Raw genomic sequence first — 17633 nt, 5'->3', positions numbered from 1 at the left:
ACGAAGCCGCGCTGCTTCCTGCGGTCGTCATGAGCAGACAGAAACAGGAGTGTGTGTGAACATACGTTGTCTCCAAAGTGCAGGTAGAGTTTCTGCAGAATCAGCAGGTCCCTGCAGAACTGGGCTCGGGTCATGGCCATGTGGCAGAGCGCCTGGCAGACGGCGGACACGGCGGCGCTGCTGCCGTACAGCTGAGACAGGCTGATCCTCACGCTCAGGCTCTGACCTGCAGGACACACATCAGGGACAGGTTAGGGTTCTGACGGGGTCTGACGAGTTCTGACGAGTTCTGACGAGTTCTGACGAGTTCTGACGGGGTCTGACGGGGTCTGACGGGTTCTGACGGGTTCTGACGGGTTCTGACGGGTTCTGACGGGTTCTGACGAGGTCTGACGGGGTCTGACGGGGTCTGACGGGGTCTGACGGGTTCTGACGGGTTCTGACGGGGTCTGACGAGTTCTGACGAGTTCTGACGAGTTCTGACGGGGTCTGACGGGGTCTGACGGGGTCTGACGGGTTCTGACGGGTTCTGACGAGTTCTGACGAGTTCTGACGGGGTCTGACGGGGTCTGACGGGGTCTGACGGGGTCTGACGGGTTCTGACGGGTTCTGACGGGGTCTGACGGGGTCTGACGGGTTCTGACGGGTTCTGACGGGTTCTGACGGGGTCTGACGGGTTCTGACGGGTTCTGACAGGTTCTGACGAGTTCTGACGGGTTCAAAATGTTCCACATCTGGATAAACATGGAAAAAGTCCTGATCAAGACATTTCTATGGTCCCCAATATTGATCAGAGTCCGATCATCTGCCAACCCTGACCCACCCTGACCCGGGACAGAAGTCCAGAGTAAGGAGCTGGAACATTTCTGAAAACCAAAACGTTCTGAACAAACAAACCGCAGAAGCAATCTTTATTATTTTCCAACAGAACAGAATGAAAAGAGAAAAGTTCATCTTTATCAAACCCTGCAGAAGTAAAACAGACGGACAAAAACGCCTAAAGTTACGTCGACCCTTCCTCTGAGGTTTATTCCAGTTTTTAGACGCGTCTCTTTTCAGGAGTCATCTTAATGATTATAAGGGATTTTAGTTTATGTGATGGTGGAATCCAGTCGATCTACAACAGGAGCTTCCCCTCGAGCCACTCTGAGCTCTGCACTTCTGTAACCCTCCCGTTGTCCCGTTGTCCTGTTTAACCCTCCCGTTGTCCTGTTTAACCCTCCCGTTGTCCTGTTTAACCCTCCCGTTGTCCTGTTGTCCTGTTTAACCCTCCCGTTGTCCTGTTTAACCCTCCCGTTGTCCTGTTGTCCTGTTTAACCCCCCCTGTTGTCCTGTTTAACCCTCCCGTTGTCCTGTTTAACCCTCCCGTTGTCCTGTTGTCCTGTTTAACCCCCCCTGTTGTCCTGTTTAACCCTCCCGTTGTCCTGTTTAACCCTCCCGTTGTCCTGTTTAACCCTCCCGTTGTCCTGTTTAACCCTCCCGTTGTCCTGTTTAACCCTCCCGTTGTCCTGTTTAACCCTCCCGTTGTCTTGTTTAACCCTCCTGTTGTCTTGTTTAACCCTCCTGTTGTCTTGTTTAACCCTCCTGTTGTCTTGTTTAACCCCCCTGTTGTCCTGCTTAACCCTCCTGTTGTCTTGTTTAACCCTCCTGTTGTCCTGCTTAACCCTCCTGTTGTCTTGTTTAACCCTCCTGTTGTCCTGCTTAACCCTCCTGTTGTCTTGTTTAACCCTCCTGTTGTCTTGTTTAACTCTCCCGTTGTCCTGCTTAACCCCCCTGTTGTCTTGTTTAACCCTCCTGTTGTCTTGTTTAACCCTCCTGTTGTCCTGCTTAACCCTCCTGTTGTCTTGTTTAACCCTCCTGTTGTCTTGTTTAACCCTCCTGTTGTCTTGTTTAACCCTCCTGTTGTCTTGTTTAACCCTCCCGTTATCCTGCTTAACCCTCCTGTTGTCTTGTTTAACCCTCCCGTTATCCTGCTTAACCCTCCTGTTGTCTTGTTTAACCCTCCTGTTGTCCTGCTTAACCCTCCTGTTGTCTTGTTTAACCCTCCTGTTGTCCTGTTTAACTCTCCCGTTGTCTTGTTTAACCCTCCTGTTGTCCTGTTTAACCCTCCTGTTGTCCTGCTTAACCCTCCTGTTGTCCTGCTTAACCCTCCTGTTGTCCTGTTTAACCCTCCTGTTGTCCTGCTTAACCCTCCTGTTGTCCTGCTTAACCCTCCTGTTGTCCTGTTTAACCCTCCTGTTGTCCTGCTTAACCCTCCTGTTGTCCTGTTTAACCCTCCTGTTGTCCTGCTTAACCCTCCTGTTGTCCTGTTTAACCCTCCTGTTGTCCTGCTTAACCCTCCTGTTGTCCTGTTTAACCCTCCTGTTGTCCTGCTTAACCCTCCTGTTGTCTTGTTTAACCCTCCTGTTGTCCTGTTTAACCCTCCTGTTGTCTTGTTTAACCCTCCTGTTGTCCTGTTTAACCCTCCTGTTGTCCTGTTTAACCCTCCTGTTGTCCTGTTTAACCCCCCTGTTGTCCTGCTTAACCCTCCTGTTGTCTTGTTTAACCCTCCTGTTGTCTTGTTTAACCCTCCTGTTGTCTTGTTTAACCCTCCTGTTGTCCTGTTTAACTCTCCCGTTATCCTGCTTAACCCTCCTGTTGTCCTGTTTAACCCCCCTGTTGTCCTGCTTAACCCTCCTGTTGTCTTGTTTAACCCTCCTGTTGTCCTGTTTAACCCTCCTGTTGTCTTGTTTAACCCTCCTGTTGTCTTGTTTAACCCTCCCGTTGTCCTGTTTAACCCTCCCGTTGTCCTGCTTAACCCTCCCGTTGTCCTGTTTAACCCTCCTGTTGTCCTGTTTAACCCTCCTGTTGTCTTGTTTAACCCTCCTGTTGTCCTGTTTAACCCTCCCGTTGTCCTGCTTAACCCCCCTGTTGTCCTGCTTAACCCTCCTGTTGTCCTGTTTAACCCTCCTGTTGTCCTGCTTAACCCTCCTGTTGTCCTGTTTAACCCTCCTGTTGTCCTGTTTAACCCTCCCGTTGTCCTGCTTAACCCTCCTGTTGTCCTGCTTAACCCTCCTGTTGTCCTGTTTAACCCTCCTGTTGTCCTGTTTAACTCTCCCGTTATCCTGCTTAACCCTCCTGTTGTCCTGTTTAACTCTCCCGTTGTCTTGTTTAACCCTCCTGTTGTCCTGTTTAACTCTCCCGTTATCCTGCTTAACCCTCCCGTTGTCCTGTTTAACTCTCCCGTTGTCCTGCTTAACCCTCCTGTTGTCTTGTTTAACCCTCCCGTTGTCCTGCTTAACCCTCCTGTTGTCCTGCTTAACCCCCCTGTTGTCTTGTTTAACCCTCCTGTTGTCCTGCTTAACCCTCCTGTTGTCCTGCTTAACCCTCCTGTTGTCTTGCGGGTCCAAAGTGAGCCACCACCATGTTTAGCTGTAGAAAAAACACCGTAAACTATCTTTTATGCCTTTTCCTAAAGGGACCCCATCATTAGAAAAAGTCACACTTTATTTTTGTTTATGTTTCCATGTGGGCTGTACACCACTAGGGTACAAAGATTGTCTTATGGGTCATTTCTGACCCGTGAATTATAAAAACATTTAAACACCAGAAAAAAAAGTTCAATGTTTTTTCCCTTTCAATATAATTAATTCAGAAGTAATTACTTCACATTTATATAATAGCAATAATAAACCTTTATTATGTAAAAGAAAACTGAGAAAACAAGAAAACTGTTGGTCCAACTGACAGTTGGTTTGTGGTAAAAAAAAAAAGTGTAATCCTGAAAACTGGTGATTGTCTTTCTGTATTGTGTAACAGAAAATACACGATAAAAAATGTATTTAAGGAAGAGGTTGCTCGGTTTCTTGATTATTTTATTTAATATTTTATTTAATTGTTTAAAGAAACCCAGATGTTGATGTCCCAACATACCATTTACATTTCTGTTACATCCCTCTGTTCTTTTTATTTTAATTAAAAAAAAAAAGAAAATGAAAAAAAACAAAATTATTATTGAATTGAGTTGAATAGATGAATAACAGGTGGTTTCATCATACAAAGTAGATTTTGGATTTAAAATTCAATTAAGTTGCTTTATTTTGGGGCTTTGGTAGGGCGGCTCATTTCTGACCCGTAGGACAAAGGGTTAAGGTTCTTTAACTGGAAGAAATTCTCAGTGTTGGATCACTGCAAAGGTCCAGTATTTGACCCGAGAAAAAGCCCAACAAAGTGTTCTGGAGAAGGTTTGTTCCTACCAGGTGTGACGGGTGCGTCTCCTCCCAGCTCAGAGTCCGTCTCCAGGTCCATCTCCCTCAGCAGAACCATCATGGCCGCCATCGGGTTCCGGACATTCTGAAGTTTGTTCAGAATGTCCACGGTCACGTTGTCTCTGGAGGAAACCAGAAGAAGGATTCAGAGATGGTTCAGCTGGACTCTGTTCAAACAGCTGCTGTGACCAACCTGTGACAGATGTTTGATAAAGTCCGACTTTAAACCCATTTAGCGCCACCACCCAGATTAAGAGCAGGCTGAACGTCCCATATAAAACATCCAACCTCCATTTTGTCTTCATTTCTTTAATTAATATGTTTTATTCTATTTTTTTTTTCTGCTTGTCCCCTTGGGGTGGTGGGGTGTTCTTATATTTCTGTATGTCTTATGTATCATTTTAAAAATTGTGAAAACCAATAAATAAAGTGGAAAAAAAACCTTGTTTCTACCACCGGATAACAGACATGTTTTATCTGAATTAAGGAGTCTTCATGTTCCACATGTTCCAGTAAACTGATGAAGGAAATAAAACGCCGTAAACTGTATAATTCCAGTGTGTGACAGTTATTCATCTCATTTATTATTCATTTATTTCATTACTTCACCATGTGCAATAATAATAATAATAATAATAATAATAATAAGGTACTGAGCAGCACTGTAAATACTGTTCATTGTATTATTGTACATTGAGATTTTCCTATCTTATTCTTATTCATCCTGACTTAATCTTTTTTCTTTTTTTTCTGTAACGAGGGCACTGCAAAAAAGGAATTTCCCACAAGGGATTAATAAAGTAATTATGATTCTGATATGGAAGATGTGAAATTTGGAGAAATTGAATCAAAATATATTTAATAAATTTTTTCCTTTTCCTTAGCTTTTAATACTATGTAGGCTGTTGATTTTATGTTCACAGATATTTTATTTGGGGTGGGGTGGACAGTCTATGTATTTATTATGTTTTATTGTATTTATTTTATTGTACAGCACTTTGGAAACCTTTGTGTTCATTTAAACTGTACTTTATAAACAAAGTGGATTGGATTGGATACGATTCAGAGGGTGTCTGAATGGAAAGTAGTGTGTAATGACTGGGTTAAAGAACCAGGGGGATCAGACCCTCTGAGGACAGATGTGCCAGATGCTGAGCTAACTCCTCCTAACTGATGATCTCTGGACTCTGAGAACAGATGAAACTAACAGAGATGAACACCAGTTCTTGGCCACTCAGACACCGAAGAATCAGGATCTGATGGAAAAACGTTTTACTGATTTTCTGTTGTTTTTATGAGGATAAAATGAGAGAAAAACATGAAAAACATCAGATGTTGGAACAGCTTTGTTCATAGTTGTGTTCATGAGTTCAGAAAAAGTAAAAAATAAAATAAAAATGTAAACTTTAGCAACATTTGAAACATTTTCAGGAGAGAAAGTAGTCGTTTAGATCCCCAACGTGTTGAAAACCTGACAAAATACCGGCTGTTTACAGTTTTGTTCCCACGAATTCTGCGCTACTAAAGCTAGCCGCAGTGAGCAACGCACTTCCTGTTATTTTCACAAAATAAAATACCCGTTGCCTTTTATCATAGGGAAAGCCATTACCATACAATTGGTGCTTTTGTTTTGAAAACAGGAAGTGAACCTACCCTCGTTGTAGCTAGCTTGAAACTGCCGTTTTGACAGGAAATGACGATCGGCGACGTCACATTATGTTGCATCTTGGGTAGTTTGAGTATGAGTAGTAACTAGGGCTGGGCAACGATTAACATGTTTAATCTAATTAATCGCATGATTTCCCTGATTAATCACGATTAATCACATTTGTAAGCAAAATCCAAATAAAAGCCGAGTAAAAGTTCCGTACCCTTCTCCATGTTTGGTGGATCCGCCGATTACTTTCTTTTCCTGTTCCACAGCAGCAGACTTTTACAAAATAAAAGCCTGTGAGCAGCAGACTTTTACAAAATAAAAGCCTGTGAGCAACAGACTTTTACAAAATAAAAGCCTGTGAGCAGCAGACTTTTACAAAATAAAAGCCTGTAAGCAGCAGACTTTTACAAAATAAAAGCCTGTGAGCAGCAGACTTTTACAGAATAAAAGCCTGTGAGCAGCAGACTTTTACAAAATAAAAGCCTGTGAGCAACAGACTTTTACAAAATAAAAGCCTGTGAGCAACAGACTTTTACAAAATAAAAGCCTGTGAGCAGCAGACTTTTACAAAATAAAAGCCTGTAAGCAGCAGACTTTTACAAAATAAAAGCCTGTGAGCAACAGACTTTTACAGAATAAAAGCCTGTGAGCAGCAGACTTTTACAAAATAAAAGCCTGTGAGCAACAGACTTTTACAAAATAAAAGCCTGTGAGCAGCAGACTTTTACAAAATAAAAGCCTGTGAACAGCAGACTTTTACAAAATAAAAGCCTGTGAGCAGCAGACTTTTACAAAATAAAAGCCTGTGAACAGCAGACTTTTACAAAATAAAAGCCTGTGAGCAGCAGACTTTTACAAAATAAAAGCCTGTGAGCAACAGACTTTTACAAAATAAAAGCCTGTGAGCAGCAGACTTTTACAAAATAAAAGCCTGTGAGCAACACTTTTACAGAATAAAAGCCTGTGAGCAGCAGACTTTTACAAAATAAAAGCCTGTAAGCAGCAGACTTTTACAAAATAAAAGCCTGTGAGCAGCAGACTTTTACAGAATAAAAGCCTGTGAGCAGCAGACTTTTACAAAATAAAAGCCTGTGAGCAACAGACTTTTACAAAATAAAAGCCTGTGAGCAGCAGACTTTTACAAAATAAAAGCCTGTGAGCAACAGACTTTTACAGAATAAAAGCCTGTGAGCAGCAGACTTTTACAAAATAAAAGCCTGTGAGCAACAGACTTTTACAAAATAAAAGCCTGTGAGCAGCAGACTTTTACAAAATAAAAGCCTGTGAACAGCAGACTTTTACAAAATAAAAGCCTGTGAGCAGCAGACTTTTACAAAATAAAAGCCTGTGAGCAACAGACTTTTACAAAATAAAAGCCTGTGAGCAGCAGACTTTTACAAAATAAAAGCCTGTGAGCAACACTTTTACAGAATAAAAGCCTGTGAGCAACAGACTTTTACAGAATAAAAGCCTGTGAGCAGCAGACTTTTACAAAATAAAAGCCTGTGAGCAACAGACTTTTACAAAATAAAAGCCTGTGAGCAGCAGACTTTTACAAAATAAAAGCCTGTGAACAGCAGACTTTTACAAAATAAAAGCCTGTGAGCAGCAGACTTTTACAAAATAAAAGCCTGTGAGCAACAGACTTTTACAAAATAAAAGCCTGTGAGCAGCAGACTTTTACAAAATAAAAGCCTGTGAGCAACACTTTTACAGAATAAAAGCCTGTGAGCAGCAGACTTTTACAAAATAAAAGCCTGTGAGAAAAACATTTTTTTTAATTACAAAATAATACCGATATAATAAAATAATGCGTTAATGCGCGATAAAATATTTATCTGCGTTACATAATTAACGAGTTAACTCGCCCAGCCCTAGTAGTAACCTCATGATGCATACCCAACATTTTGGAGAATCTAGAATGCATCCGGGAACTTCTCGCTTACTCAAACTCGCATAACTCAGAAAAAGTTAGTAACTATAAGTTAGTAGGAGTAGTATGCGGTTTGGAACGCAGCCCAGGACGGCAGGAGTGTGCGACGTCAGCCTGCTGCTGGTCAGGTGACCTACCGGTCGTTGCACAGCATGTCTTCCAGGACGAGCTCCGCGGCTCTCTCGGGCGTCTGCAGGTACTTCAGAGCCTTCTCCATCTCGTACGCCATCTCTGCCGACACGGCGTCGCTGACCAGCCGCAAACACCGGATGAGCTGCAGGACGTCCCGGCCCACGTCTACATCTGAGGACATTTAACAGCGACGTCAGAGACCGAACACCGCGTCACGCTGCTAGGGAAAGGTGCGCCGTTACCTTCAGTGATGGGCGTCTCCTCCTCGGTCATCAGGTAGGCGTCGCAGGACAAGTACAGGTGATCCACGGCGAAGCAGGGCAGCAGGAAGGACAGGTAGCCCTGGAACAAACACCCGTTACTCCATAAGCCCCGCCCACTCATCCATAAGCCCCGCCCTATAACCATGAAAGCCTGCGCCGTTACTCCATAAGCCCCACCCCCATCCATAAGCCCCACCCTATAACCATGAAAGCATGCCGTTACTCCATAAGCCCCGCCCTATAACCGTGAAAGCCTGCCGTTACTCCATAAGCCCCACCCCATCCATAAGCCCCGCCCTATAACCATGAAAGCCTGCGCCGTTACTCCATAAGCCCCGTCCACTCATCCATAAGCCCCGCCCTATTACCATGAAAGCCTGCGCCGTTACTCCATAAGCCCCGCCCCCATCCATAAGCCCCGCCCTATAACCATGAAAGCCTGCCGTTACTCCATAAGCCCCGTCCACTCATCCATAAGCCCCGCCCTCTAACCGTGAACGCCTGCACCGTTACTCCATAAGCCCCGCCCTATAACCGTGAACGCCTGCACCGTTACTCCATAAGCCCCGTTACTCCATAAGCCCCGCCCTATAACCATGAAAGCCTGCCGTTACCCCATAAGCCCCGCCCACTCATCCATAAGCCCCGCCCTATAACCATGAAAGCCTGCGCCGTTACTCCATAAGCCCCGCCCTTTAACCGTGAAAGCCTGCCGTTACTCCATAAGCCCCGCCCTATAACCATGAACGCCTGCACCGTTACTCCATAAGCCCCGCCCTATAACCGTGAAAGCCTGCCGTTACTCCATAAGCCCCGTCCACTCATCCATAAGCCCCGCCCTATAACCGTGAACGCCTGTCGTTACTCCATAAGCCCCGCCCCATCCATATGCCCCGCCCTGTAACCGTGAAAGCCTGCCGTTACTCCATAAGCCCCGTCCACTCATCCATAAGCCCCGCCCTATAACCGTGAACGCCTGCACCGTTACTCCATAAGCCCCGCCCTATAACCATGAAAGCCTGCCGTTACTCCATAAGCCCCGCCCACTCATCCATAAGCCCCGCCCTATAACCATGAAAGCCTGCGCCGTTACTCCATAAGCCCCGCCCTATAACCGTGAAAGCCTGTCGTTACTCCATAAGCCCCGCCCCATCCATAAGCCCCGCCCTATAACCGTGAAAGCCTGCCGTTACTCCATAAGCCCCGTCCACTCATCCATAAGCCCCGCCCTATAACCATGAAAGCCTGCCGTTACTCCATAAGCCCCGCCCCATCCATAAGCCCCGCCCTATAACCATGAAAGCCCGCCGTTACTCCATAAGCCCCGCCCTATAACCATGAACGCCTGCACCGTTACTCCATAAGCCCCGCCCTATAACCATGAACGCCTGCACCGTTACTTCATAAGCCCTGCCCCCCATCCATAAGCCCCGCCCTATAACCATGAAAGCCTGCACCGTTACTCCATAAGCCCCGTTACTCCATAAGCCCCGCCCTATAACCATGAACGCCTGCACCGTTACTCCATAAGCCCCGCCCTATAACCATGAAAGCCTGCACCGTTACTCCATAAGCCCCGTTACTCCATAAGCCCTGCCCTATAACCGTGAACGCCTGCACCGTTACTCCATAAGCCCCGCCCTATAACCATGAAAGCCTGCCGTTACTCCATAAGCCCCGCCCACTCATCCATAAGCCCCGCCCTATAACCATGAAAGCCTGCGCCGTTACTCCATAAGCCCCGCCCTATAACCGTGAAAGCCTGCCGTTACTCCATAAGCCCCGCCCCATCCATAAGCCCCGCCCTATAACCATGAAAGCCCGCCGTTACTCCATAAGCCCCGCCCTATAACCATGAACGCCTGCACCGTTACTCCATAAGCCCCGCCCTATAACCGTGAAAGCCTGCCGTTACTCCATAAGCCCCGCCCCATCCATAAGCCCCGCCCTATAACCATGAAAGCCCGCCGTTACTCCATAAGCCCCGCCCTATAACCATGAACGCCTGCACCGTTACTCCATAAGCCCCGCCCTATAACCGTGAAAGCCCGCCGTTACTCCATAAGCCCCGCCCTATAACCATGAACGCCTGCACCGTTACTCCATAAGCCCCGCCCTATAACCGTGAACGCCTGTCGTTACTCCATAAGCCCCGCCCCATCCATAAGCCCCGCCCTATAACCGTGAAAGCCTGCCGTTACTCCATAAGCCCCGTCCACTCATCCATAAGCCCCGCCCTATAACCGTGAAAGCCTGCCGTTACTCCATAAGCCCCGTCCACTCATCCATAAGCCCCGCCCTATAACCGTGAACGCCTGCACCGTTACTCCATAAGCCCCGCCCTATAACCGTGAACACCTGTCGTTACTCCATAAGCCCCGCCCCATCCATAAGCCCCGCCCTATAACCGTGAACGCCTGTCGTTACTCCATAAGCCCCGCCACATCCATAAGCCCCGCCCTATAACCGTGAAAGCCTGCCGTTACTCCATAAGCCCCGTCCACTCATCCATAAGCCCCGCCCTATAACCATGAAAGCCTGCCGTTACTCCATAAGCCCCGCCCCATCCATAAGCCCCGCCCTATAACCATGAAAGCCTGCCGTTACTCCATAAGCCCCGCCCTATAACCATGAACGCCTGCACCGTTACTCCATAAGCCCCGCCCTATAACCATGAACGCCTGCACCGTTACTTCATAAGCCCTGCCCCCCATCCATAAGCCCCGCCCTATAACCATGAAAGCCTGCACCGTTACTCCACAAGCCCCGTTACTCCATAAGCCCCGCCCTATAACCATGAACGCCTGCACCGTTACTCCATAAGCCATAAGCCCCGTCCACTCATCCATAAGCCCCGCCCTATAACCATGAAAGCCTGCCGTTACTCCATAAGCCCCGCCCCATCCATAAGCCCCGCCCTATAACCATGAAAGCCTGCCGTTACTCCATAAGCCCCGCCCTATAACCATGAACGCCTGCACCGTTACTCCATAAGCCCCGCCCTATAACCATGAACGCCTGCACCGTTACTTCATAAGCCCTGCCCCCCATCCATAAGCCCCGCCCTATAACCATGAAAGCCTGCACCGTTACTCCACAAGCCCCGTTACTCCATAAGCCCCGCCCTATAACCATGAACGCCTGCACCGTTACTCCATAAGCCATAAGCCCCGCCCCCATCCATAAGCCCCGCCCTATAACCGTGAACGCCTGCACCGTTACTCCATAAGCCATAAGCCCCGCCCCCATCCATAAGCCCCGCCCTATAACCATGAACGCCTGCACCGTTACTCCATAAGCCATAAGCCCCGCCCCCATCCATAAGCCCCGCCCTATAACCATGAAAGCCTGCACCGTTACTCCATAAGCCCCGTTACTCCATAAGCCCCGCCCTATAACCATGAACGCCTGCACCGTTACTCCATAAGCCATAAGCCCCGCCCCATCCATAAGCCCCGCCCTATAACCATGAAAGCCTCCCGTTACTCCATAAGCCCCGTTACTCCATAAGCCCCACCCTATAACCATGAAAGCCTGCCGTTACTCCATAAGCCCCGTTACTCCATAAGCCCCGCCCTATAACCATGAAAGCCTGCCGTTACTCCATAAGCCCCGTCCCCTCATCCATAAGCCCCGCCCTATAACCATGAACGCCTGCACCGTTACTTCATAAGCCCTGCCCCCCATCCATAAGCCCCGCCCTATAACCATGAAAGCCTGCACCGTTACTCCATAAGCCCCGTTACTCCATAAGCCCCGCCCTATAACCATGAACGCCTGCACCGTTACTCCATAAGCCCTGCCCCCATCCATAAGCCCCGCCCTATAACCATGAAAGCCTGCACCGTTACTCCATAAGCCCCGTTACTCCATAAGCCCTGCCCTATAACCGTGAACGCCTGCACCGTTACTCCATAAGCCCCGCCCTATAACCATGAAAGCCTGCCGTTACTCCATAAGCCCCGCCCACTCATCCATAAGCCCCGCCCTATAACCATGAAAGCCTGCGCCGTTACTCCATAAGCCCCGCCCTATAACCGTGAAAGCCTGCCGTTACTCCATAAGCCCCGCCCCATCCATAAGCCCCGCCCTATAACCATGAAAGCCCGCCGTTACTCCATAAGCCCCGCCCTATAACCATGAACGCCTGCACCGTTACTCCATAAGCCCCGCCCTATAACCGTGAAAGCCTGCCGTTACTCCATAAGCCCCGCCCCATCCATAAGCCCCGCCCTATAACCATGAAAGCCCGCCGTTACTCCATAAGCCCCGCCCTATAACCATGAACGCCTGCACCGTTACTCCATAAGCCCCGCCCTATAACCGTGAAAGCCCGCCGTTACTCCATAAGCCCCGCCCTATAACCATGAACGCCTGCACCGTTACTCTATAAGCCCCGCCCTATAACCGTGAACGCCTGTCGTTACTCCATAAGCCCCGCCCCATCCATAAGCCCCGCCCTATAACCGTGAAAGCCTGCCGTTACTCCATAAGCCCCGTCCACTCATCCATAAGCCCCGCCCTATAACCGTGAAAGCCTGCCGTTACTCCATAAGCCCCGTCCACTCATCCATAAGCCCCGCCCTATAACCGTGAACGCCTGCACCGTTACTCCATAAGCCCCGCCCTATAACCATGAAAGCCTGCCGTTACTCCATAAGCCCCGCCCACTCATCCATAAGCCCCGCCCTATAACCATGAAAGCCTGCGCCGTTACTCCATAAGCCCCGCCCTATAACCGTGAAAGCCTGCCGTTACTCCATAAGCCCCGTCCACTCATCCATAAGCCCCGCCCTATAACCGTGAACGCCTGTCGTTACTCCATAAGCCCCGCCCCATCCATAAGCCCCGCCCTATAACCGTGAAAGCCTGCCGTTACTCCATAAGCCCCGTCCACTCATCCATAAGCCCCGCCCTATAACCATGAAAGCCTGCCGTTACTCCATAAGCCCCGCCCCATCCATAAGCCCCGCCCTATAACCATGAAAGCCCGCCGTTACTCCATAAGCCCCGCCCTATAACCATGAACGCCTGCACCGTTACTCCATAAGCCCCGCCCTATAACCATGAACGCCTGCACCGTTACTTCATAAGCCCTGCCCCCCATCCATAAGCCCCGCCCTATAACCATGAAAGCCTGCACCGTTACTCCATAAGCCCCGTTACTCCATAAGCCCCGCCCTATAACCATGAACGCCTGCACCGTTACTCCATAAGCCATAAGCCCCGCCCCCATCCATAAGCCCCGCCCTATAACCGTGAACGCCTGCACCGTTACTCCATAAGCCCCGCCCCATCCATAAGCCCCGCCCTATAACCATGAAAGCCTCCCGTTACTCCATAAGCCCCGTTACTCCATAAGCCCCACCCTATAACCATGAAAGCCTGCCGTTACTCCATAAGCCCCGTTACTCCATAAGCCCCACCCTATAACCATGAAAGCCTCCCGTTACTCCATAAGCCCCGTTACTCCATAAGCCCCACCCTATAACCATGAAAGCCTCCCGTTACTCCATAAGCCCCGTTACTCCATAAGCCCCGCCCTATAACCATGAAAGCCTGCCGTTACTCCATAAGCCCCGTCCCCTCATCCATAAGCCCCGCCCTATAACCATGAACGCCTGCACCGTTACTTCATAAGCCCTGCCCCCCATCCATAAGCCCCGCCCTATAACCATGAAAGCCTGCACCGTTACTCCATAAGCCCCGCCCTATAACCATGAACGCCTGCACCGTTACTCCATAAGCCATAAGCCACGCCCTATAACCATGAACGCCTGCACCGTTACTCCATAAGCCCCGCCCTATAACCATGAACGCCTGCACCGTTACTCCATAAGCCCCGCCCTATAACCATGAAAGCCTGCCGTTACTCCATAAGCCCCGCCCACTCGTCCATAAGCCCCGCCCTATAACCATGAAAGCCTGCGCCGTTACTCCATAAGCCCCGCCCTATAACCGTGAAAGCCTGCACCGTTACTCCATAAGCCCCGCCCCCATCCATAAGCCCCGCCCTATAACCATGAAAGCCTGCACCGTTACTCCATAAGCCCCGCCCCCATCCATAAGCCCCGCCCTATAACCATGAAAGCCTGCAGTTACTCCATAAGCCCCGTTACTCCATAAGCCGCCCCTGATCCATAAGCCCCGCCCCCATCCATAAGCCCCGCCCTATAACCATGAAAGCCCGCCGTTACTCCATAAGCCGCCCCTGATCCTCCATAAGCCCCACCCTATAACCATGAAAGCCTGCCGTTACTCCATAAGCCCCGCCCCTGATCCATAAGCCCCGCCCCTGATCCATAAGCCCCGCCCTATAACCATGAAAGCCTGCCGTTACTCCATAAGCCCCGCCCCTGATCATAGCCACGCCCCCATCCATAAGCCCCGCCCTATAACCATGAAAGCCTGCCGTTACTCCATAAGCCCCGCCCCTGATCATAGCCACGCCCCCATCCATAAGCCCCGCCCTATAACCATGAAAGCCCGCCGTTACTCCATAAGCCCCGTTACTCCATAAGCCGCCCCTGATCCTCCATAAGCCCCGCCCTATAACCATGAAAGCCTGCCGTTACTCCATAAGCCCTGCCCCTGATCATAAGACACGCCCCCATCCATAAGCCCCGCCCTATAACCATGAAAGCCCGCCGTTTCTCCATAAGGCCGATTTCACACTAGAGCGTGGCGTGGCGGCAGCGAGACGACGGCAGTCTTAACGCCGGTTATCGGGCGGTGTGTTCTACTTGGCTTTTCACACCGGACAGTCCGCGGCCGCAGTAGTTCCGCTCCAGCCCCGTCTGCATTCCCCATTCATTTCAATGGGACACCGCCGGCCGCTGCCGTCCAAATTCCGCTCGAGTTCTATTTTCCAAAAGCAGCGCGGGACGGAGGCGTCTCCTGCGCCGCTACCGCCCGACTACCGCCGCGTCGGTGTGCAAGGACAGATCTGTTTCCATGTATTTTCGCCTCCGCCGGTGAAAATCGCTTCCGTTCCGCCACGCTTTGTCGCCCTGGTCTGAAATGGCCCTAAGCCCCGCCCTATAACCATGAAAGCCTGCCGTTACTCCATAAGCCCCGCCCCCTCTCCCATAAGCCCCGCCCCTCACCTTCCGGAGCAGGCACACCATGCCGGTGTGCGGGCTGACCGTCAGACCCAGGGGAGCTGACTCCGCCTCCTGGTACTGCAGACAGCAGGAGTAGAACCGGGACCAGAACTCCACCTGCAGCTGCCGGTACTCCTTCAGGGAAAACTCGAACTCTGTGACGCTGCTCTGGATCTGCAGACAGGTGAAAAGGTGCTGAACCAGGAAGTTCTGAACCCTGACAACAGCGACCCCACCTGGTCAAACTGGGAACTACGGCCCGGATATGTGGGGTCAGAAGTACGACAGGATGTGATATTTGAAGGTTAAACAGCTACTTTAATCCCTCAGGGACACTTTCAGAACCTTTCCTTTATGTGGACTGCAGTGCATTCTGGGTACCAGGCTGCCCCAGTGCATCCTGGGGGAAATGGGCATAACGAGAACACATCCAGGCCCGTGGGCCGTACTGTGAGCTGCACTTGGGCTGAAACTGATGTGCCTTTTAGAGACTTTCAGGCTTGGTCCATCAGAACCTTCGGGGCCGAGAACGCGGTTCAGACCGGTTCTTCAGGAGCTCATTCTGTCCCATAATGCATTGCAGCCGCTCCGTTATACTAGATTTACCTTTTTATCTTTATTTTTCACTTCCAAACTCTGATAAAGTAATATTCTACATTATCTCTGATATATGAGACTTCCTGTAACAACATCTGCAGCTGTTTCAGGAGAAGATTTACTGAACATCTGGAGTTTCACCCCCTGATGTTAGTCAGGAGGATTCCCTTTGGGTCCTGTAACTCCAAGCTAGGGACTACGGATGAAAACTAGCTTTGTAGCTATAATCCGGCATATTTACATTTGTTTTTATACTGATGTTCATTAATGTGCATTGTCCCTATTCAAATGAATAAAAATAAAAAAAAGAAAGCTCAGATCTCTGGTACCTTTCCCTCCACGGCCAGCGTCACCTCCTTCTTCAGCGTCTCCCAGGACGGATCCAGGATCCTCTCAGAGCCGCGCCGGAAGATCTGAGAACAGCAGAATTTACACCACGTGCACGCACATTTAACCCACGTGCACGCACGTCAGGCCACATTTAACCCACGTGCACGCACGTCAGGCCACATTTAAACCACGTGCACGCACATTTAAACCACGTGCACGCACGTCAGGCCACATTTAAACCACGTGCACGCACATTTAAACCACGTGCACGCACGTCAGGCCACATTTAAACCATGTGCACGCAGATTTAAACCACGTGCACGCACATCAGGCCACATTTAAACCACGTGCACGCACATTTAAACCACGTGCACGCACATTTAAACCACGTGCACGCACGTCAGGCCACATTTAAACCACGTGCACGCACGTCAGGCCACATTTAAACCACGTGCACGCACATTTAAACCACGTGCACGCACGTCAGGCCACATTTAAACCACGTGCACGCACATTTAGAGCACGTGCACGCACATCAGGCCACATTTAGAGCACGTGCACGCACGTCAGGCCACATTTAGAGCACGTGCACGCACGTCAGGCCACATTTAGACCACGTGCACGCACGTCAGGCCACATTTAACCCACGTGCACGCACATCAGGCCACATTTAAACCACGTGCACGCACATTTAGAGCACGTGCACGCACATCAGGCCACATTTAGACCACGTGCACGCACGTCAGGCCACATTTAACCCACGTGCACGCACATCAGGCCACATTTAACCCACGTGCACACACATTTAAACCATGTGCACGCACATTTAACCCACGTGCACACACATTTAAACCATGTGCACGCAGATTTAAACCACGTGCACGCACGTCAGGCCACATTTAACCCACGTGCACACACATTTAACCCACGTGCACACACATTTAACCCACGTGCACACACATTTAAACCATGTGCACGCAGATTTAAACCACGTGCACGCACATCAGGCCGCATTTAACCCACGTGCACACACATTTAACCCACGTGCACACACATTTAAACCACGTGCACACACATTTAAACCATGTGCACGCACATTTAAACCACGTGCACGCACATCAGGCCACATTTATACCACGTGCACGCACATTTAGACCACGTGCACGCACATCAGGCCACATTTATACCACGTGCACGCACATCAGGCCACATTTAAACCACACAGACGTGCGTGCAGATACAGCACCACGTGCACACACACGTGCACTCACCTGCAGAGCTTTGATGATGGCCGAGGCCGTGAAGCGCAGCGGCGAGAACAGAACCTCCAGGTACGTTTCCTGCACAGAAACCACAGAAGAAGAGTTCACG

At 49.6% G+C, this 17633-nt stretch overlaps 1 protein-coding gene across 2 annotated transcripts in view; it reads right to left on the bottom strand.

The window, feature by feature from the left end:
- Positions 1-17633, bottom strand: part of nup160 (nucleoporin 160) — a 49966-nt gene that overhangs the window by 18286 nt on the left and 14047 nt on the right. For both annotated transcript variants that reach the window (XM_075470839.1, XM_075470840.1), the window contains exons 9-15: positions 17534-17602; positions 16262-16345; positions 15339-15509; positions 8212-8311; positions 7975-8140; positions 4236-4369; positions 66-226 (exon numbers count right to left, since the gene is read on the bottom strand). In XM_075470839.1, the coding sequence (XP_075326954.1) occupies positions 66-226; positions 4236-4369; positions 7975-8140; positions 8212-8311; positions 15339-15509; positions 16262-16345; positions 17534-17602 (885 nt within the window). The remainder of the gene's footprint in view (positions 1-65; positions 227-4235; positions 4370-7974; positions 8141-8211; positions 8312-15338; positions 15510-16261; positions 16346-17533; positions 17603-17633) is intronic.

This window comes from Odontesthes bonariensis, chromosome 7, assembly GCF_027942865.1.
Source record: "Odontesthes bonariensis isolate fOdoBon6 chromosome 7, fOdoBon6.hap1, whole genome shotgun sequence".
In the NCBI taxonomy this organism is placed as follows: Eukaryota; Metazoa; Chordata; class Actinopteri; order Atheriniformes; family Atherinopsidae; genus Odontesthes; species Odontesthes bonariensis.
Note: the sequence above shows the minus strand (reverse complement) of the source record. Positions and strands in the feature narration are given on the sequence as shown.